Source organism: Silurus meridionalis, chromosome 4 (genome assembly GCF_014805685.1).
Source record: "Silurus meridionalis isolate SWU-2019-XX chromosome 4, ASM1480568v1, whole genome shotgun sequence".
Lineage (NCBI taxonomy): Eukaryota > Metazoa > Chordata > Actinopteri > Siluriformes > Siluridae > Silurus > Silurus meridionalis.
Window position 1 is genome coordinate 33,935,246 of NC_060887.1, and position 23,726 is coordinate 33,958,971.

Below are 23,726 nucleotides of genomic sequence, written 5' to 3' on the forward strand. Positions count from 1 at the left end.
CCAGACTGTTCAAGTCTAAGATTACGCCGCTGCTTGAGTAAGGAAATCCCCGCCGCATTCAAGCAGTTATCTCAGACTTATTGAGTCCACTAGCTCAGAAAGAGTCTACATACTCCTGTGATAACAATGCTACGAAATTTTGTGTCTCACACACACACACACACACACACACACACACACACACACACACACACACACACACACACACACAAAAAACTCATGTTGGCCCAAATTCTAACACACTTGGGAAAAGATAGTGTGATATTTCGAAGAAAGAATGAAGAATCCTCAGAAGGAGGTTGGGGTGTCATGAAGGCGAGGCGGATTAGCCACAGATTATAACGTTGCTGTTTTTTTGTTCAAATGAGAAATTTCTGGAATTTTTGTTGGATTTTGAGTGTTTACTCTTCCATTAGTCTGGCCTCTTCAGTCCATTTTGTGTGTCCGGAAAAAAAAAAAAACATCCAATTCACCATTCATCTCTGTCCACTGTGCTAACAATGTGCACTCTTCTACATTAGCCTCTTGGCCTCGTCTTATCAGGCTGGGAGACAGTCTCAGCCGCTACCTGAACGCTCTTTGTTTCTCTGTGACCCCCTCTAGTGCAGGTCACCGCCAGCAGCCATTCCAACCTGGATTTGGCCATCCTCGGGTTTCAGCTTCTCTCCTGCACACACATACACACACTGAGGCACCCCTAAGCTGGGGGGCCCTGTCTGTGAATCGAGTGTGTTTCACGTCAATCAAGTGTTTTTGGTTGAGTGATGGCTTTGTGTGTACCTTGCGGAGTTGTGTGTGTGTTTGTTCATTGGGAACTCGTACAGAGCAATTTGTGCTCTCACCACTTTAGGATTTCAGTGTCTGACCTGGCACAAGCACCTGTAATGGCACTCTGTACTCGCTTAAAGAAAAAAACACCCACAAGCTCAGGTTTTAACAAAACACATTGTGGTGAAGCAGGTTTCGAGCTATCTCGCTTTAATTTACATATCTGATCAGCACAGATAGATAGATAGATAGATAGATAGATAGATAGATAGATAGATAGATAGATAGATAGATAGATAGATAGATAGATAGATAGATAGATAGATAGATAGATAGATAGATAGGCAAACAGACAGACAGACAGACAGACAGATAGATAGATAGAGAGATAGAGAGATGGATAGAGTACTTTAGGCAAACAGACAGACAGACAGACAGACAGACAGACAGACAGACAGACAGACAGACAGACAGACAGACAGACAGACAGACAGACAGATAGATAGATAGATAGATAGATAGATAGATAGATAGAGTACTTTAGGCAGACAGACAGATAGATAGATAGATAGATAGATAGATAGATGATAGATAGATAGATAGATAGATAGATAGATAGATAGATAGATAGATAGATAGATAGATAGATAGATAGATAGATAGATAGATAGAGTACTTTAGGCAGACAGACAGATAGACAGATAGACAGATAGACAGATAGATAGATAGATAGATAGATAGATAGATAGATAGATAGATAGATAGATAGATAGAGTACTTTATTATTCTCATTGGGGAAATTGTAATGTTACAGGAGTCAGTTGACAGATTTCAGATTTCAGACAGATTTTAAAAGCCACAAAGGTGTAGAGGAATACAACATTTTTAATTTTCACTATGAGAAAGAGGGTAAAATTATTATGAAAAATAAAAGAAAACCAATGTTGCACTTTGTACAATAGTGCAGTCGGGTTGGAATCTGAGAACTGCACATTAACTTAAATTAACAAAGTAAAAGGGTTGCAAATTAACAACATTTTTTATGCTTTAGAGGGAAAATGACAACAAGGAATCGAAATCTGTAACCTGTGACTCAGCCTTGAAATGAAAAAACAGTGAAATATACAATTTAAGAGTCAGTCGGTGACAGAGACTAGGTAAAGGTAGCTGTTTTGAGACATTTGAATACATCTTTTCCCCTCAGCATTATTAGCATTACAAGCATCTGAACATAATTTCACATAGTACACCTGAAAACCACCAAGCTAGCTCATTTTCCTGCTAAATTCCTACCAAATATTCAAACTTGATTAATCTCTGTAGCTCATTTCCCTAATACTAACATTAGCTAAGATTATTAATTAATAATTAGCTAGCTAAGTTAGCACACAGTTTTATGGCTACTAATCTCTGAGTATAATTATTTGATAATTTCACACATTAGCTTTCTTAACAAAGGACCCTAAATTCTTACAGGTTCTGTCTCAATTGTATATCGTTAGTTAACATTTACTAGCGTTAGATAAGTATTCATTACTTATTAACAAATGTAGCTATCTGCCTAGCTTAACCTACAGTTTCTGTGGCTACAATTGCTTATCTAACTTAGTCAACAGGTTTTGTAATTAGATGTCTCCTAGTATGCTAGTATGTTTAGCCAATATTAGCTACACCTGTTTGTTACAGTTTTTTAGCTTCATATCTTAGTGTGCAGGTACTGTAAATAGAGAGTAACATGACCCAGATTAAATTATTAATAATTCGCTAAGCAGTCTAGCTAGCACAATAACCATAGGTACTATAGCTAGAAGTCTCAAAATGTGAATTTGTTTGTTTATTATTAGCAAAATGCATTCAATATGAACAGCTAAGGTATCTAGCTAGCTATGTAACCTAAGACAAATCTGGACATGGATCTTTCTTTGCTGGAAAGTCTGTTTCAAATTGAGAAATGTGACTTTTATTCTCCCATTTAACACATTTGGCCCAACAAAACGCCCAGGAACAATCAGGTTTTTTTTTTTCTAATTCAGGGCTGTAACAACCATTTAACAGTATCAAATTATTTTGTCTATTGGTTCTGATGCTTTTAAGAAAACAGTGCCTAATCAAAATAATTGTTTGACCTAGACAATGTTAATAGGTAGCTAACAAGATCACACATTGCCTCACACCTCTCGAATGCATGCCACACATCCATCTAAATGGTGTCAATTGCCCACATTACTCTCTGCATATCTCTGCTAGATAAGGGCTCATATGTAGACAGAGCTTTGGATTGCATCACCTCCATTGGCTTGACGCCATCACGGCATATTAAAGCAATGCCACCCACAAAGGAGGCTCCTGTCATCTGGCAACCTACGTTCAGTGCCATCGCTGTACAAATACACATCTCGCGTCGTTAAGCAAAATGAGACTGCCTCAATTATCATCTGTCACATTTATAACGGGGCGATGAGAGGAATATAGCCTGCTTTTGTTTTTGTGTTTTGTGTGTGTGTGTTCTAGAGTTAACACAGGATAACAGAGAGTTGCCAGGTTCCTCCAGCCCATGTACACCAACACAAAAATACTCTGCATATCAGCAATTTGAAAAAGTCATTGTTATTTTTTCATTGCATGGGAAACAAAGTCACCATGGTGCACACGCATTTCATATTCGCAGGATCTGCGATGTGACGTTTTAACAGCCTTATCCAATTCATAATCCCTAAATATCTGAGATATCTTCATCTATATTTAACTATTCTGAAAGCTGAAAGTACATTACAAAGAACACACAGAATGATTCATCAGTAGTTCTGTTACTTGTTTAGACACACTCACATATTTGCCATAGCCTACATTATGTTTGATTACACTTATTGTAAATTATGTCATGTAAAACATCAAAAAACAAACAACTTTATTTATATAAATTGAGAATTATTCCCAATCTGGATCATTGTAATGAAGCACTGAAGTAACATCTTAAGTAATAGAAAGGCCTTACTTATGTTTTTGTTTGTACATGCAATAAAAAAAAATAAATAAAAAGTCAAGCATAGAAATTATTTGTGCTCAGTTTTCCTTACATAGCAAAGGGCCAAAACTTTTACACCAAATACTATAGCTAAATCACTAACTGAATACATGTCATCCACCCGGCATAATGCAATAACTGGAGATTATTTATCTTCCGTAGCCGTGTTTTATAGGTGTCGGTTATGGTGCTCTAAATTGACCTTGTTACTACTGGCAGCGTTCAAAGGTCAACAATCAGCCCCCCATAAACATTCCACACTTTAACACCTCTGCTGTTCTAACCATGCTTTAGGTTGAGCTTCTATTTTGTAGCCTGGGGCAAGAAAAACAGTGCAGCATAATCATAACTCCCCAAGACTGTGGCTATAGGCTTATACATGTTTCTTGAGCATCCTTACAGTCTGGAACCCGGATTTACTACCATGGCAAAATTCACATGAGAAGCAGGAAAAAATTGCATGAAAGTGGAAGAGAAGGAATGTTAGAAATTAGCCAAGCGCTGTCTGAATATATAACATTTCTATTTCTACCAGTTCCTGCAGCCCAGCGCTTTGCCACTCACATATCTAAACACGTTATCCAGATGTGTCCGAGTCGCTATATTAGCCAGCATGATTCAAAGTGTGCCAGAGACATCAACTGGCATGTCAGTCTAACTAAATCTAATGGATATACACACACACACATGAACACCTACACATGAGAAAACGAGCAAATACTAAAAAGAAACTAAAATCTTTTTACCAGAAGACTACATGCTTGAGCTAGGCAAATTTTCTAGCAAAGCTAGCTAACAATATGCTACACTGGGAATTGCAATCTGGCAACTTCTTAATTGTAGCAGTTTAACAGCTATACTTTCTAAAACTAACTAACTAACAGTTAATTCATCATGATATTGTGCTGTTTTATTCATGTAAGAAACTACCTATATTTTGGACAACTTATTTTGTTAGGTCCTCTAGCAAGCTAGCTAGCACTATGATTAAAAAAAAAAAGGAATTGAAAGCTAGCTAACTTTAGGCTAACTTCTGAATTAAATAACCCAGCAGCCAATAATATTATTTTGTTATATTTGTTTAGCAAATAATCTAATATTACTTTTAAAACTGGTATTTTGTCCAATAGAACACAGTCAATTTTCAAGCTAGTTTACATGATGTTACACAGAAATATTAAAAGAATGCTAACAGTATGTTTTACATGAAATTGCAGCTAGCTTTTATTAGGCTAACTTTCTGCAAGTAAAACAGCTGATTTAGCAAACTAGCTAGCGAACAGGAACTTTCTCAGTGAATTTACCTCAAGCTTACATTAGACTAGTAATGAATTGTATAACTGCACCAAGCACCAGCTAGCTAATAGTAAATTAGATGCACTTTTAGCTGCATCAGGTCTTTTTTTTTTTTTTTACAATCTAGCTGTACATTAGAAAACTTATTGATTTGAACATTGTCTAACGCAGCTTTACAGAACTTTTAGGTTAATAAACCAGTCCAAAGAAATCTATCCCTAATTAGCGAACCAGTGTTAACAGTGGCATTGAAAATAACTGAAACAGTATGAGGAAGAAACCATGGGAGGAACCAGACACAAAAGAGGATGTCTATTCAATATAATTCCATATTTAGAGAAAGAGAGTGAGAAACGAGAGAGAGAGAGAGAGAGAGAGAGAGAGAGAATACGAAAAAGTGGCGTTAACATACACAAGGTCATAGTATTATTTAGAGAAAGAGAGTGAGAGAGAGAGAGAGAGAGAGAGAGAGAGAATACGAAAAAGTGCCTTTAACATACACAAGGTCATAGTATTATTTAGAGAAAGAGAGTGAGAAAGAGAGAGAGAGTGAGAGAGAGAGAGAGAGAGAGAGAGAGAGAGAGAGAGAGAGAGAGAAAATACAAAAAAGTGCCTTTCACATACACAAGGTTATGGTCTTTCTGGATGTTTCCATGTCTTTTTCTGTGAGGCAATGCTCCATCTCTCACTCTTTCTCTCTATCTATTTCTCTCTGTATTTCTCTCTTCATCTCTCTCCCTCAGTCATCATCATTCCACAGGTCAGTGAGGCAACACACCATCTGTTCGACAGTTCACCCTGACAGCAAGATGTACAGATCCACACCGAGACAGCAGGAAGTTGGGAAAAAGAGGTAGACAGTCTCTCAGAAGTGGAGGACAGTAATTTTTTCCTTCCATCTCTATCTCCACAGCCATGCTCATCTGATCACTACGAAACAGAATCACACAGGAAGTATTAATCTCCAGTCACCATGGTGGTTCTAGATGTGGTTCTGAGAAGATATATGGCTTTTGTAATTGTAACACAAATTCAGACAAAATCACAGTGTTTGTACATGTGACTGTTACTCATTTAATCTTAAATTTTTAAAATTATTACTCGTTACACATGGAATGAAATGACCTCAATATATATTCTAGTCCTATTATCATTATTGAGATAACATGCTCACGTGATCAATCAGTGTGATCTGGGCTCATGAAGAAAACTGGTGACAAAGAAATGTGTCTATATTTTGGACACAATTTGGGGATTGTTCCTGCTATTTACTCTTCCAAACTGTCTTCAGTCACAATGGTTTAGCCAGCTCCAGTCACGTCCCACCTCATGAAGATTATGGACCTTTGAAGAAGTAGATGCCGAACTCGCAAACATCCCAAACCATCTAGAGACGTACCAGTGCCAATTGGATCCCACTACATGTGTGGTTTTGACATTGGACCTCCTGCAGTGTTTAAAGGCTCTGGCATGGAGAAGCTGATGCTGGATCTGTGATGATCACAAATGTTGAGCTCAGTAGCTCCTAGATTTATACCAAAGACTGTAGAAAGGACATTTACTTATAATATTATACTCCAGTGCTCATGTTAGTTCTCACTCTCCAGTGTTCTGTATTGTTGAAAGATTTATGTTTAAACTCTTGATGTCACCCAAATAAAGATGGGTTCCCCTTTTGAGTCTGGTTCCTCTCAAGGTTTCTTCCTCATAACATCTAAGGGAGTTTTTCCTTGCCACAGTCACCATTACTGCTCATCAGGGATAAATGCACACCATTCACCTTAACTGTTGATTTCTGTAAAGCTGCTTTGAGACAATGTCTGTTGTGAAAAGCGCTATAGAAATAAACTTGACTTGACTTGACAATGGCTTCCCATCCTGGTCACTTTTGCAGCCTTACATTTTTGTCCTTTGTACAGCTGGAACCCTATTAATCAAGCAGCAAGAAAACAACAGCAAAATAACTCTATAACACTACATACGTTTTGTGTTTGATTCCCATCATGCAGTTTTGTTTCTTCTCATGACAAACCGAACCACACCAAGTGCACTTATGTACCTTAGACCAGATTGTTTTTCCCAAGTTAAATTAGAGAAAAACTGATCATTTAAGTGCAAAATAATAAAATAAAACATAAAAAGTGAAAAATATGTTAATAAATAAAAGTATGTGAGTCATGTGCTAAAAATCAAGTGCTTTGAAATCACTTCCAAACACAAAGAACTCATTCAGCACGCAATAAAATATTTGAAATTGATTTAAATGATTAGTTTTAAACATAAATCAAGATTCATGGCTCAGTTAAGCAACTTTTAACATTTACAAAAAAAAAATACCTTTAACACAAATAAGCGTGTTCTCGCCTGTCTAAAGTTGCACACAGAGGGTGAAAAATGCATCCGAGTGTTTTTCATCACGAAAAAATTCTGCTGAAGTAACTGCACCTGCATTAAAACAGAAACCCAACCGAAACATTTGGGCTTGTCAGCTTGACAAGACACTACACAATGCACTGACACTGTACTAATTTCCAAACATCACTGCTCTTGAAACTCCACCTGTCAATCAAGCTTCATCTCAGTTTACCGAGTGGAGATGTAGCAGATTAGATGCGCTCTCTGTAGCACGACCGATCGTCAGAACTCAAGTGAACGAGATGAATGGCGTCGTGTAAGTCTGATAAAAACCTGAGTGCAGTGTCCTGTTTCTGTCTTGTTCACTGACCTGAAAGCAGCGATTAGGAAATCTGATCACATGGCTACAGCCAGAAAATCTCTTCTATCAGCACACAGATTGTGGAACCTGTTTTTTAGAAATTGATCTTTTATAAATACGAATGACAGGGTTGGAGTTTGTCTGGAGAGATTTTCCTACAATATATATACATACACTTAAAGTTTCTGGACACAACCATTTCCCAAGACCTGAAATGGGAGTCCAACATAAACTCCATTCTCAAAAAGGCCCAGCAGAGGATATACTTTTTACCCCAATTAAGGACGTAGGGTCTGCCACAGGAGCTGTTGATGCAGGTCTACAGTGCGGTCATTAAATCTGTCCAGTGCTCATCAATCACCATCTGGTTTGGACAAGCAACAAAACAGGTCAGAAACGGACTGCACTACACAGTTAAAACAGCAGAATAAAATCATTGGTGCTCCCCTGCCCACTCTCCAGGACTTACAAGACCATACAAGAAACAGAAACCAGGCAGGAAAATCACTACTGACTCTTCACACCCTGGACACAACCTCTTTCAGCTCCTCCCTTCCAGCAGGTGTCCTGCCAGACACAGGAACAGTTTCTTTCCCCAGGCAATCACCCTCATTAACAACTCACCATAAATATATTCCCTGCTTCATATCTATAAGTACTGCATTATCAGAACTTGTATTGTCTGTTTTGTCTTGTATAGTCCAAGCTGAATGTATAGTTTGATTTATGTCTGTACTTTGAGAGTCACTAACAGCTGGAACCAAATGTGTGTGTCCACACACTTGGCCAATAAACCTGATTCTAATTCTGATACACTCACAATGCAATTTATTTAGAACCGGAACTTTCATGCAGATATTGAATCAGCCAGTCATGTAGCTACAGGTGAAGAGCTTCAGTTTACATTCATCTCTAATGGGTATTCTCTGGGATTATAACCATGGCATGAGTGCTGGTGCCAGATGGGCTGGATTGAGTATTGATAAGAAACTCCCGATCTCATGTTCAGAATGGTGTGAAAACTAAAAAATCCTGAGTGAATAATTGGTTGCCATTACCTCAAATAATCACTGCATGAAAGCATCTCAGAATGCACAAAACACACTTTCTTGAGATAGATCATTCCAGTGATGCTCATCTAATCTCTCATGAGCAAGCTTTTTCAGGCTATCAAATCATGTTGGTCCCACTTTTACTGCCAAAACAGTCTTGACTCTTCAAGCATCAACAGCATGAACTTCTTCAGCAATTTGAGCTACAGGAGCTCATCTGTTGAATCGGACTCACGACCCTGTCGCCGGTTCACCACTGTTCCTTCCTTGGAGCACTTTTGATAGACACTGACCACTGCAGACCAGGAACAGCCCACAAGAGCTGTTTTGGAGAAGCTCTGACCCAGTCGTCTAGACATCACAATTTGTCAAACTTGCTTGAATCCTTACGCTCGCCCATTTTTCCTGTTTCCAACAAGACAACTTTGCAAACAAAATGTTCACATGCTGCCTAATAAGTTATAATGTCATAATGTTTTGCCTGATCGGTGTATGTAATATCAAATCAAATATAGATGTGAAATACACAGTATGTTGAAGTACAATAATATAGTCAGAGTTGCTGTTACAGCAAATTTACCAGCACCTTCGAACAATCAGTTTTGAGACTTCACATGAACACACATGAATGGGTTTTATTTATGTTCTCTCAGTCTAATCATAATCTGATTATTAGGTTCAATTTATATTTTATTGCAAAAGCTAATTTGACATCTGATTTCTTGATTCACTTCACTTCTTTACACCATTGGTTTTCTGAGGACCAACAGGAGTAGATGTTTATTAGCTTGTCACCGTGGTATGTTACTAAATTGGAGTTATTATATTGAGCGGCCCAAGCATGGATATTTGATGCTATGTGTTCCCTTAGTGGAAAATTCAGGAACTAAACATGGCCCTAAAAATTATCTTATTTGTCCAATATAAATAATGTTATACAAAATAAATTGATACTGAGGATGTCTGTGGAATTTATTGTCAGTTGAGTTGCCTGTCAAGAAAAAGTTTGAGAACTGCTGTTCACTATAATGACATGCTATTTAAGCGCTGAGCTTCTGTTCGAATTCAGGCCTCTGTGTCTTCTGTATCCCGCTAGCTGAGTGTAAACAGAGCTGTTGGATGATGGGCGCTGTGTATCCTGGCGCATCCCCTCTCAGCGGGCGAGTGATTGCAGGGGCCGGTCCTGTTTGTCAAGGTAATGAGGCAGAGGTGAGGGACACGGAGGGAGCGTGCTCCACCACCTCAGGGGACGGCAGAAGGAGGGGGGGTCCAGCTCCACCTGACAGGGATTAGCAGCCAAGCCTTAAGCAAACAATCCCAGATGAGTTTGGGGGGGGTTGCTGGTTGCAGGCTCTTTCCCAACCCCCTTCTTTTGCATCTCTGTCTTTCTCGGCAGAGAAGACACAGGCTTGTGCAAAGTCAAACCGCAAACAAGGCAAATCAACTCCCTAAATAGGTTCCTCGTTTCTTAGCGCAGACCTGTTAATTGACTTAGGAGCTGAGGCATGCGCCGCCTGCCACCACCCAGGATTGTTGAGACTTTTGATAGACAGTGTTAGATAAATGTTCTCTGGAAAAGAAAGACAATACAGACAGTTAAATTTTTTTCACTTTAGTCTGTATGACCTTGTGAGAATTGTTTTAAGATGAAGAACCCAGAGGAGCAATTTTCCCGTCACTCTGTCACTCAGTAACTGCGGAGTAAGCCATAAATTTGGAGCTGAGAGCCGCACAGCTTTAACTCGGAGCGAATCATTACCTGCTCACAAGGCAGACCACGTTTATGTCTCGCACTTCGTAGCCCAGACTGGCAGCGGTAACTCCTGCCTCATCATTTCTCTCTAGTTGTACAACTTGCCAAAATAAATTGACTAGAACAAAGTCCAGACTATTTCGGAAAAAAAATTCTTTGTGACAAGCAGGCGAATAGACTCTGAAACGCAATTTCAGCTGAAGGTACAACGTGTCCTTAATCCACCTTACTTGATCTTATTTCACTCTGTTCCAGCTGAAGTCTGCAAACGAAGTTCTATTCATGAGCACAGTTTGATTATTAACTAAATGTTACCTTCATGTACACTCTTCTATTGTGAGTTTTTATAGCTTTAATGATTTTTTTACACATTTATTTCTTTGCATTGGAAGGAATGTTTGGGGAGGGGTAGCTTAGTTTTTCACTCCCAAGATTTTGGACATGTGGTCAAAAGATTGTGAACATAATAAATATGAAATCAAGTCACTCCTGATGAAGGTGTCTGTCATTGGATGTCGTTGGATTTCAAATCCCAGCACCACCAAAATGCCACTGAAGGGACCCTTGAGCAAGGCCCTTAACTCTCACCTGCTCAGCTGCATAAGTGAAATAATTGGAAGTCGCTCTGGAGAAGAGCGTCTGCCAAATACCATAAACGGGAATGTAATAAAAGAATAGCTTACAATGGGGTGATGCGGTGAAGCATTACATGAAATATAATATACATAAGCATATTTTCTCAATGATTATAATTTGCATTCATTTAAACAAGTCAAATTAACAGTCATATTTAATGTTGTGGAAAATTATCTTACTTGGTTAATTACTATGTTACTAAAAAACAAAGGTAGAACGGATACTGAAATTTTCTTAAATACAAGTAAAGTTACTGGTCTAAAAATCTACTCAAGTAGAAGTAAAAAGTAGCTTATTAAATATGTACTCAGAGTAAAATTATTTTTTAACAAGGGGGGTGGGGGGGTTCAAAAAGGACAAGGGGATATAAATCTTAAACTAGGTCTAGGTTTTTAATTGAAGAAACACCTTTACAAATTAAAATGCAATAACTAAAAGATAAATAAATAAAAACACTGCAGTTCCTGACTTAGTCTTATGAGTCTAATGTGAGTTTGCACTTTCACAGCAAAAATAAAATCTCCTGTTATAACATCATTTATGAAAATAAGAGAAGTTTCCGAGGTGCGATTTTTTTTTCATAATTTTTATTAATTTATAAATTTTTTACTCAGTAATGTACTGTATATAATTTAATATATAGTTGAGTACAATACTTCAAACAAAACATACTTAAGTAAAAATAAAAGGATTTTGCAAAAACCTACTTCAAAAAGTAAAAACACACAAAAAATCTACTTGATTACAGTAATGCAGGTAAATTTAGTTCCTTATTTTCCACCTCTGCTAAAAAACCATGAGCTTTTCATGTTCCTGAAAGACCTAAACCGCTCAAGACACTCAATTTGTTTTATATGAATTGATTTGTATAAAATAATATTTGTGTTTTTTCTTTTGACTCTGAATCTCTTCCACTTAAGTGTATATTTGACTAACTTATTTCCACAATCCCTGTATTCATAGTGATCGTGATGACCACTAATGAAATATAAACACTCCTAATATGTGGTTCGTTGCTTTATAAATAATCAGACCTAATCGTATTGTTTGCTCTCTGCATTCTGCATACACAGTATGCTAATGGGTAAACACGCCCACACACACATGCAGAGTGTGTAATACCGTTATCTAAAGCTTGTGTTTGAAGGCAATTACTCAAGACAAATGTCTTTTTTTCATGAATTAAACCTTTATCTCTAAACTGGTTAATTTAATTGTGTACATTTCAGCTGCACAATAAAGCATTTTTTTGTTCTTCTTTAGATGACAGCATAATAATATAGTGCTGAGTTTTTAACGTCTAATCAGTGCTTTTAATTCGATTTGGCGCATATAAACCATAATGCATGGTTCTCCAAGGACTGGAAAGCAAAGCCTCCCACGAGAGTAAAGTACAAATTTGAGTCTTTTCTTGCACTTACACTTGAGGAGATGTTTTTCTTTTTTTTTCTTTTTTTTCCCCCACTTGGCCCCAGCCATTACTGCTTTTCTCTGTAAAGAAATGACTCGATGCCGATTCAAAAATTAACTTTCGAACAGATGCACTAATTCCATTTGCACTGAGGAATGCCCGGGCACTATGTAACCCAAGCCAGGCCTGCTGTGGGCCTCCGCCGGGCGAAGAGGTTACGCTCCAACTGCTGGAGACCACAGTGGCCTCTATCTCTCTGTTAATCAATATGGGCTCAGCCAATAATACGCATAATCAGTGAAAACGATGCCTTTCTTTTTTTTTTTTCATCAGACGCATTCACCAGGGACCTTGGAGTACACACCTGTTCCTCAAAGCCCACGGTTTTCCTCCACTCAGGAAAATTAGCCATTTTATACACTACAGCCATGTAGTTTTGACGAGTAGTATTGAATTTGAATTGAAGTCTTTTACAAGAGCACGAGCATCTGATTGCCTACATGGAGACATCATGCAGATGATTTCATAAAACACTCTTTTGGAGCAGTTAATAAGTCACACAGAGATGTGGATTTTTTTGTATTTTGTTTGGTCCTTGGCAGTAATAATGATTAAACTGTAATGGGATTTACAATGTAAGTAGATAATAACATTCCATAATATGGTCATAATATCATATAGTGCATTATTACACACTTATTAAACAAATCATTAAATACACCTACATTACACAAATAAACTAACAGATAAATAAACGAATTAGGAAATAAATTGACGTTATTTCATGTAAAAAGAAACAGTTTTTATTAGTTAGGCATCAAAAGCAATTCAAAGCAATTAAGGCTTTAAAGGCATTAAAAACAATTAAATCAAATTTAATAATTAATAAATAAATAAATAAATTAGCATTAGAAAAAAGACATTTATTTTTTAATAATGAATTAACCAAGCAGTCAATCAATAAATAAATATGTGAAGACGTTAACAGTAGCCGGATCGATTCATAATTTCCAAATAAATATTTGTTAAAAAAAAAAAAAGTGAAATATCTGGAATATGATATATCTAAGAGAAGGAAAGAGCATTCGATGTGATACTCACTCCACCATTGATGATTTTATTAATGTGTTTGGGAAAACCCAGTTCTTCTACTTCTTTTTCCCCCCTCATAATAATTAAAACTTCTATTATTTAAGTGTATGTGATCAAGCTTATAAACAGGTAACGAACACCACGTCATCTACCTTTTTAATGACTAACATGCCCCGCTATTGTGTGCTGATTAGGACAAAGTGAAGAATATTCGTTTTAAAGAGGGCCCATTGTGTTCAGAGGAATAATTAGCACGTTCGTGTATTAGTGCATGCGAGACGCTGGTGTGACGGGGAGGGGGGAGATTGTTGTTCTGACACTGTTAACAAACCTATCAACTTGTCTACTTGTTTTTGCCCCCAACACCCCACCATCCCCACCAACCCCACCTTACCTTACCCCTCCTTCTTTTGTAATTACCCCCCTCCTGTGCCAGCTCTATTAAACACAACAGTAGAACATCAGCACATCAATTAAAACATAAACACCCCACATTGCCAAGTAGGATACCCCCATTACCCCCTTATTAAAGAAAAAAAACACCAAACAAACCTGCCCTGTTCTACATTTAACACTGAATTTTTATTTTTCATGATAATGCATGATAATGATGATGAGGAGGAGGAGGAGGAGGGGGATGCATGAACTCCTTGAAGAAAATGTCCAATTGAAATAAATTAATAAAATTAATAAACCTCTGCAACACCTAATCAAAGCATTGACTGACCAGACCCCGCCCCCCTGTTCTCTGATTGGTCAGGGTGTCATACAGGGGCGTGGTGAATCCCAGTGCGTATAAAGGCGCAGAGAGTGGCGCTAGTGTGCACGGATTTGTATAAGGAGAATAAGGAGAAAAGGCGCTTTTGTGAGACGCGGTGCGTAAAACGCGACTCCGACTGCTTCATGTTTTTATTTATTTTTGCCTGGTGTCTGACTCTCTCGAACCCGGAGTCGTGTTTGTGCGTCTTCACCAAGATCCGACTGCTGATTTCAAGGCGGAAAAGCAGAGGAAAGGGATAATAAAAAAGAAGGAAAGACAGGCAGAGACGCGTTTCTCCAGCCATTTTGGGTTGCATGAGAAGCGGACTGTTTATTTTTTTTTTTATTTTATTTTTTTTTCTGTTACTGAAACTGGTTGCTTTTTTTTTTTATTTTTCACACCAAAAAAAAAGGATAAGTGAAGAAGAAATGCCGCTGTTGGAGCTCTAAAGGGGGACACTGCCTTTCTTTTTTATTTTCTTCTCCTTTTTTTAAACCAGAGGAGAGATAAAGCACGCGTTTAATAAAAAAGCCGAACCCCGAGACCAGACTACGGACGATGGAGCGCTACCTGTCGGGTATCTACCTGCTCCTGGCGCTCTTGACTCTGCGGCGGTCGAGCGGCGCCACGGCGAAGGAGCTGAGCTGCCAGGAGATCGCCGTGCCGCTGTGCAAGGGCATCGGATACAACTACACCTACATGCCGAACCAGTTCAACCACGACACGCAGGACGAGGCGGGCCTGGAGGTGCATCAGTTCTGGCCGCTGGTGGAGATCCAGTGCTCGGCGGATCTGCGTTTTTTCCTGTGCAGCATGTACACACCCATCTGTCTGGAGGACTACAAGAAGCCGCTGCCGCCGTGCCGCAGCGTGTGCGAGCGCGCCCGTGCCGGCTGCGCGCCCCTCATGCGCCAGTACGGCTTCCCGTGGCCCGACCGCATGCGCTGCGAGCTGCTGCCCGTGCAGGGCACCCCTGACACGCTGTGCATGGACTACAACCGGACGGACGCCACGACCGCCGCGCCGGTGCTGCCGAAACCCACAGGTTACCCCGGCAGGGCGCACGGAGGTGGCCGCGGTGCGAGCGGCGGAGGACACGCTAAGCGCAAGCCGGTGACGCAGCCGTGCGAGGCCGGGTGTCAGTGCCGCGCGCCCATGGTGCGTTTGAGCAGCGAGCGGCACCCGCTGTACAACCGCGTGAAAACGGGAAGGACCCCGAACTGCGCGATGCCCTGCCATAACCCGTTCTTTACCCCGGATGAGCGCGCTTTTACCGCCTTCTGGATCGGCTTGTGGTCGGTGCTGTGCTTCGTGAGCACCTTCGCCACCGTGGCCACGTTCCTGATCGACATGGAGCGATTCAAGTATCCAGAGCGCCCTATCATCTTCCTCTCCGCGTGCTACATGTTTGTGTCCGTGGGTTACATCGTGCGTCTAATCGCGGGCCACGAGCGGGTCGCCTGCAGCCGAGAACATGACGTGGAACACGTCCACTATGAAACCACCGGCCCTGCGCTGTGCACCGTGGTCTTCCTGCTGATCTACTTCTTCGGCATGGCCAGCTCCATATGGTGGGTGATCTTGTCTCTTACCTGGTTCTTGGCGGCGGGGATGAAGTGGGGAAACGAGGCTATTGCGAGCTATTCTCAGTACTTTCACCTGGCTGCGTGGCTCATCCCGAGCATGAAGTCTATAGCCGTCCTGGCACTGAGCTCTGTGGACGGCGATCCTGTTGCGGGCATCTGCTACGTGGGGAACCAGAACCTGGACAACCTGCGGGGTTTCGTGCTCGCCCCGCTGCTCATCTACCTGTGCATCGGAGCCATGTTTCTGCTGGCCGGGTTTGTGTCTCTGTTTCGCATCCGCAGTGTCATCAAGCAGGGTGGCACCAAAACGGACAAGCTTGAGAAACTCATGATCCGGATCGGGGTGTTCACGGTGCTCTACACGGTGCCCGCTGCCGTCATCGTGGCCTGTTACTTCTACGAACAGCACAACCGGCAGCGCTGGGAAGCAGCACACAACTGCGCCTGTGCCCTGGACCGCGAGCGAGACGCCGAGAGGCCTGACTACGCCGTGTTCATGCTCAAGTACTTCATGTGCCTGGCTGTGGGCATCACGTCGGGCGTGTGGGTCTGGTCAGGGAAGACTGTGGAGTCATGGCGGGCCTTGTGCGCACGCTGCTGTCGGTGCCGCTGGGCAGGGAAAGGTGCGAGCAGCTCGGCATACAGCGACGTGAGCGCAGGACTGACGTGGCGCTCAGGGACGGCCAGCTCGGTCTCCTGCGCCAAGCAGATGCCTTTGTCCCGGGTCTAGAGGAGCTCGGCGTACCAGTTCCTGCTTTTTTTTTTCCTCACACACTCACACACATTTCCATACAAATAAACTGCCGAAGGGTTTCTGTTAAGCGGAAAGACTGGCTGAAACAATCGAACACATCAGTGTGTGGTTTACTTTCCTGCCATTTCTATTCATATGGACATGACATGCAATCAGTGATGCTGAGAGAGAATCAGGCTTCGCATCGTCCCACATGGTGCTGAACATTTCCACCAACCCTTTCACATTTACGCTCAAAAGTTTTCGCCTTCATTTCTTTCATTATTCTCTGTTTCTTTTTTTGTTTTTTTTTAAGAATGTCTAAACAATCAAAAAAATATCAAAGACGCTTTCTCTCTCTCTCTCTCTCTCTCTCTCTCTCTCTCTCTCTCTCTCAGACAAGCCTTAAAAAGTCTTAAAATCCTAGTGCTCCTATATTTCTACGGGTTCTTGTTTTTTATTAATGTATTTATACAGTTCTGTGCAAAAGGTGTAAATTTTGTATAAAGAAGAAGAAAAAGATTTATAAGATTATTGTAAATGTGTACATAGTGTAGATGTCATTCGGAGAGGATAAAATATCGCTTTTATTTTGACAATAAAATATTTTGGAGAAATCTTTAATCGGACACCTTTTTCTCCCTGTGCATCTTTTAACGCTTGTAACTTTTCTTCGTTTGCTCGTTCTGATGGTGACTGTATTATTGAAAATGCTGGCTATAGAGGTGTTTTTTTCTTTGTGCAGGTCTTGTGAAGTGAAGCCCTTTTCTTGGCTATCAGGGTCGTAATTAGAGGCGAGCAGCTCGAGCTGGAGAAGCTCCATCATTGTTGTGTTCACCACTTAATTTAATAAAAGAGGGCCGAGTGAATGGGGTTTAAATGCGAGAGAAAAGGGGCCGCTTTTCATCCACGGGGACACTTTGATCTTTCTTTAAAGTCTCGGATAAAGGTGACATGTACATAGAACCTTCTTTTTTTTCTGTACTTACTGATGCACCAAGTTGTCTAATGTCTAATCAGAGACCCTCACGCTTTTGATCGACGGTATTGAAACGGTAGCACTCGGGGGGCCCGGGCTCCACTTCTTTTTTTTTTTTTTTTTTTTTTTTTCGTAGACTTTGTAACTGTTTGAATTTTTTTCAGCATGCTGTGGAAAACGTCTCGTTTGAGCTCGGCTGCATTATTTAATCACGTAGGTTAGCTTCACGCTGAATGGAAGCCCTACAGGTGGTCCCCTTTACCTAATCTGACATGGAAAGGTTTTTTTATGTTATTGTGGAGCTCTGACAGCACTGTATTAACACTCCTAGAAAGAGCTTCCCAATCAAACGTGGGTGTCATGCAAAGGAAAAACAATCTTCTTGCTTTTGTCATCATTTTGGTGCAATCTTGAATTTTTTTCTTTCCATCGTATTGCTTGCTTTTTGGTCACATAATCAGGACGTTAACAAACCCTTTATGAGCTTGAAAAGAGTTTATTTAAGTAGCAGAAAGCATTAAGGAGCACACAGCCAGTAGGTGAATACAGTCATTACATTGATTTTAAAAAAAGCTTATAAAGCCTGTGGAACACTGATGTTAAATGATTTTATGCCCATCACTCTGCCTTAACCTCAGAGCCATCACTGAAACATCACAAGTGCACTTTAACATGTTTATTCTGCTCTTCCTGTTCTCTAACCAGAGACTCTCACATTTCTACACGTTTGCACTCATCTGCTGTTTTCGAATAAGCTGAGATTTCACCTGCACATCAACAGAAACCATTCATCAGAAGTTCATTTAATCAGATAACAATATAAAATTATAAATAAATACATTATAACTCTTTCCAAATTTTTTTATTTTGTCTAGAAAGTCTAATATCAAATATGTATGCATCTGTCCAGGTGTTATTTCTGTTTGTTTTTTTAATTGAATTGACAAATATGTGAACTTATAGCGCCATCTAGAGGCTAGTATTATAAACAGCTTAAATCGTAGGATTTTTGCAACAAAAAAAGGCCAAAAGTGCTCGAGTTGGTCTTTAGTGAAGCTAAAACACTGACAACATTCAGAGACTTGCTTTATTTATACCACAAAAAGAATTGCACACTTTTTTAAAAGTAATTTATTGTTTTTAAAAGCTACACCATGATGCATGCAAATGCTTCAACGGGTCTTTAAATGTTTATATATTTGGATATTACCAAAAATCCAACAGACTTGAAGTTTGTAAAAATATTATTGTCATGTAATCAGATCGAATTAATCTTGAGAGGTGTCTGTTTTGTTTAATATTTAAATTGAAGCAAGTGCTTTCATTTCAATGACCTCTGAAGCAGCATGTGAATGTCACTGCTTTGAAGGCTGAGAAAATTCAAACAGTGCAAAGGAAACGAGTCGTTTTAAGAAATGAGAATCAAAGTAAAACAACAGTGAGACAAAAGTGATTCATCTTTCATCAGTCCTGTACGGAAATGCGTATCCATGAGCAGCATGTCATTGTGTATTAGGACATAAACATTTCATAGATTTATCTATCTATCTATCTATCTATCTATCTATCTATCTGTCTGTCTGTCTGTCTGTCTGTCTGTCTGTCTGTCTGTCTGTCTGTCTGTCTGAAAAAAGGAAACACTCACAGCAAATAAACAATAAACCATAAACAGTCTATCTGTCTGTCTGTCTGTCTGTCTGTCTGTCTGTCTGTCTGTCTGTCTGTCTATCTATCTATCTATCTATCTATCTATCTATCTATCTATCTATCTATCTATCTATCTATCTATTCATCCATCCATCCATCCATCCAGTTATTTATGCTGATGTACACCAATGACATGGAAGATGCTGAATATTTATCTGATTGATTGAACACACACACTAATTAATTTGTGCGTAATCGACTCCTAATGCAAATTATGAAATATGGCTCAGGGTGTGTAACGTGTGTAACACGCTGTTTCGGGGCCGATTCATGCTAATTAATGCTATATTCCTCCTTTAGATATCCAAATATTGGAAAAGTTTGGAAAACACATGTAGCCGTTTGTGTGATTTCATGTCGGTTCATATCAACACATCCTCTGTTTATAAACCTATTGCAGTGTAAGGATATAAAGTGTCAGTATAACCTGCCTCAGACATGCTGCATCTCTCAAATAGTTTCCAGCACCTGTCTCGAAAGATTAAAAGAAGAGAAAAAGAAGAACATTTTAAAGAAAAAAAAAGAAGAAGCATTTAAAGGGAAATAAAGAAATATCATTTAAAGAAAAAAAAGAAGATGCATTTAAAGAAAAAAAAGCATTAAAAGAAAAGAAATAAAAAGAAGCATAAACAATAGGAGAAGAAACATTAAAAGAAAACCATTTAATGAAAAAAAAAACACCACCACCACACAGGCACAAAATAAATAAAAAAAATCATAAAATAAACACCCCATTGGGATTTTTTGAAAAAGAAAAAAAAAATGTAGACAGCTAATAGATTTTTTTGTGTACATTTTTTTCCATCGAAATGTTTTAACGATTTATCATGATGTGAATTTTTGTCAAGATGACATGAATGCTAGAGAAGCGCATTTCCTTAGCTTTTTTTTTCCTTCCTTTTTTTTTCCCTTAGCTTCTCCTCAAACATTTCAATTTGATTTTATTTGTTTATCACTTTTAACAGTGTATCGAATACGAATATCGATTTTAAATGTATAGATTAATTTATACCTGTGAGTTTATCTCTAACGATTGAGCCAGAGGTGAGAGCAGTGATGTCTCTGACATTCTCTCCGGAAGAAACCTTGAGAGGAAACACACTCAAACTGGATGATTATCTGCTTATGGGAATTGTAGTCCTGCTGTATTTCACTGTGCCACAAGAATGTCTCAGGAGTGCATTTGTTTTATTCTTGCATTCTCTTCTGACCGATGAATTGTTGTTAAAACCATTAAAAGCTTTAGAATTGACCATGTTTTTCCAAAGACTGTAGAAGCAAAAGGTTTGAGCAGGTTAACTTCTTTAATCCTTTAATACCAATAATCAGTAAGAACTAATCCAAAGAAATACAATTCCTTTATATTTGTATAGCACTTTTAACACTCCATAATGACAATGTAAAAGAATATCGTTTGAAATATTTGCATATTTATATAAAAAAATATAAATTATATTATATATAATAATAATTTTTTTTTATAATAATAATAATAATAATAATTATTATTATTATTATTATTATTATTATTATTATTATAGGGACACATTGTGATATGTATCTTACAGCTGTAAATGTAATAAACGATCACTTTAAAGATAACAGGATTTCTTTTCAAAGACAAATTTTCTTAAATTTAAACCATCCAGATGTTGGTCACTTTATATCTTTTGCTCGAATACTTCAGTGAAATCATTGTATTATTTGCTCTGTATGATTGCTCTGTATGATTATTTCTACATTTTCACAACGAACATTCTCTCAAAGCAGCTTTACTGAATTTAAGAGTTAAGGTGAATGATGTGTATTTTTTCCAGATGAGCAGCCATGGCTCTGTGGGAAGGAAAAACTCCCTTAGATGTTAAGAGGAACCAGACTCAAAAGGGGGAACCCATCCTCACTTGGCTCATTGTGCACTTGAAAGCTGGAAATGCCCACCGTAGCCACCGTGTATTGTGACTTATTGTGTTGCATTTAGTTCAAAGGGTCCTTCAAAACAACAAGCAAAAGAAGCCATTCGCGAAGGAAATCACCAAAGGACAAATTTGCTCTCGATATTCTTTGAGCTGTTTTTTATACTAAATGCAAATCAGTGCTTTGATGGAGGTTTCAGGTTATCACTACCTCAGGTGGAAACAAAATAACAAAGCAAGGCCATTTGTATTTGTAATCTATTTGCTTGTTTTGAAGTCTGCACGTTCAGACCAACCAGCGGTGTGTGATGCTTAGTTTTAGCTAAACTAAGTTTTAACTAAGTTTTAAGCCCCTGTTTACACGAGTAACAGTGATCCTGTTACCAAACCACTGGAGGGAAATACAATGTAAAGAAAAGATCCTTAGAAAAGAGTCGACTCCCACAGATTACTGAAAAAAGAGTTTCTTGAACAGTTGACTCATTTTTAAAAGTCTCATAAAACTCTGAAATTACTGTGCTGAGACACAAGAGGGCAGCAGTGGAGGGTCACGTTCGCCTTTACATTTATGTCATTTGGCACACAGTCTCATCCAGAGCAATTTACAGAAACTCTTTTCAATATTCAATATTCCTTTTAACCTACATTCCTTTAGTTAATGAAGCTATTCTCAGGGGTTGTTTGGGAGCAGGGAAGGTAGGAGAATTATCCCGAGTGAGAGAATTACAGAACCAACCTGGCAACCATTCCATACTTCAACACCATGCAATTCTGTCTGGACTGCAGCTCATTGGAACCGACTTCAACATACAGCAAGACAACGAGCCAAAAGATACCTGTAGCTGTTATTTAGAGAGCAAACAGTCAGCTGTAGTGATATCTAGCATAGAATCGACTGTCCAGTCACCACACCTAAATCCTACTGAACTGCTCTGGGATGAACTGCATCACAAGGTCAGAAAGAATCTCTGAAAGAAATCTCCAACTAGTGAAGAACTCTTTTGCAAGTTTTAAAAAAGGCCATGGCCAAGAATCTCAGGTGATTGTCCAGATGCTAAGTGTGTGTAAAGCTGTTATTCAATAGTAGGAAATATAGTCAAAAGGCTAAGGGCTCCACACACACACACACACACACACACACACACACACACACAAAAACACACAAACATATATAGTACAGATTTTCTTATACATTTTTAATAAACTTTATTTCCTAATTTTTGACTATATGCCCTACTATTGAATATACTATATATATATATATATATATATATATATATATATATATATATATATATATATATATATGTGTGTGTGTGTGTGTGTGTGTGTGTGTGTGTGTGTGTGTGTGTGTGTGAAAGTCTGTGAGCAATATTGTTAGGTTATGTGGTTGAAATGACAATAAAGCAACCTAAATTGGCTTGAAAGAAAAACTGCACCATGTTGGCCGTAAATCATAGATTTTAATAAAGGAGCCAGGGGCTAGTTAACATCTGTTCATACGCTCTATTTGGTCCTGGGGTTGGACTTTGAACCCCCCTGTAGTAATGGTTGTTAATTAAATCAATGTGGTTAAGATGAATCATTGTATTGAAAGCAGGGAAACACAGGCAGCAACACTGGTCCTATTCACTGTTCATTTAGAAAGATTTATAGAAACAACGTCAACGATCATTTGAAATCATCCTTTAAGTCGATTTTGATCATTACAGGCCACATGAATGAGATTTAAAAAGTCACCATTTGTTAGTCATTTGTGAACAGAGATATCTGTGTGATGTGTTAAAACATGATACACATTAGATGAAGAATTTTTTGAGTTAGTCACAAGTAAGATTAAAAAATAAACCGTATTCAACCCATCGCTTAATGTCCAGATTCAGGCAGTAGGAGGAAGCAGGCAGATTTCCAAACTTTGGATTTAAAAGCAGGAATTTAGGCACGGGTTGGAATCTGAGGAAAAATAATTTATAGGATATTGTTGGAAAATAAATTTAGATTGTTCTAAGAATTTAGATTGTAATGTCTGCTGAATGCAGAAGTGTTTATAGCTTTCTATTGTTTATATGTGATAGGATTGTCATCATTTGTGAATTTCAGGATGAATAAACTGATTTATCGGGGACTTTTTTCTCTCCACAGTCGCCACAGGCTCGTTCATCAGGGACAAACTTACACTTATAAAGAACATATTCATTTTTTATCACCACATTATCTGTGTAAAGCTGCTTTGAGACGATGTTTATTGTTAAAAGCGCTATATAAATCAAAATTTGATGAATTTAATTGAATTTATCTA

General features: G+C 38.8%; 1 protein-coding gene across 1 annotated transcript; it reads left to right on the plus strand.

Annotated features, from left to right (window-relative positions):
* The first annotated feature begins 14,584 nt into the window (after positions 1 to 14,584).
* On the plus strand, positions 14,585 to 17,457 carry fzd8a (frizzled class receptor 8a). Its single transcript, XM_046848455.1, has one exon. The coding sequence runs from the start codon at positions 15,068 to 15,070 to the stop codon at positions 16,823 to 16,825; it is 1,758 nt and encodes a 585-aa protein (XP_046704411.1). The 5' UTR covers positions 14,585 to 15,067; the 3' UTR covers positions 16,826 to 17,457.
* The last annotated feature ends 6,269 nt before the right edge of the window (positions 17,458 to 23,726 follow it).

Excerpts from the sequence above, each read along its gene's own strand:
- fzd8a (XM_046848455.1), top strand. The coding sequence starts at position 15,068 with ATGGAGCGCTACCTGTCGGGTATCTACCTGCTCCTGGCGCTCTTGACT.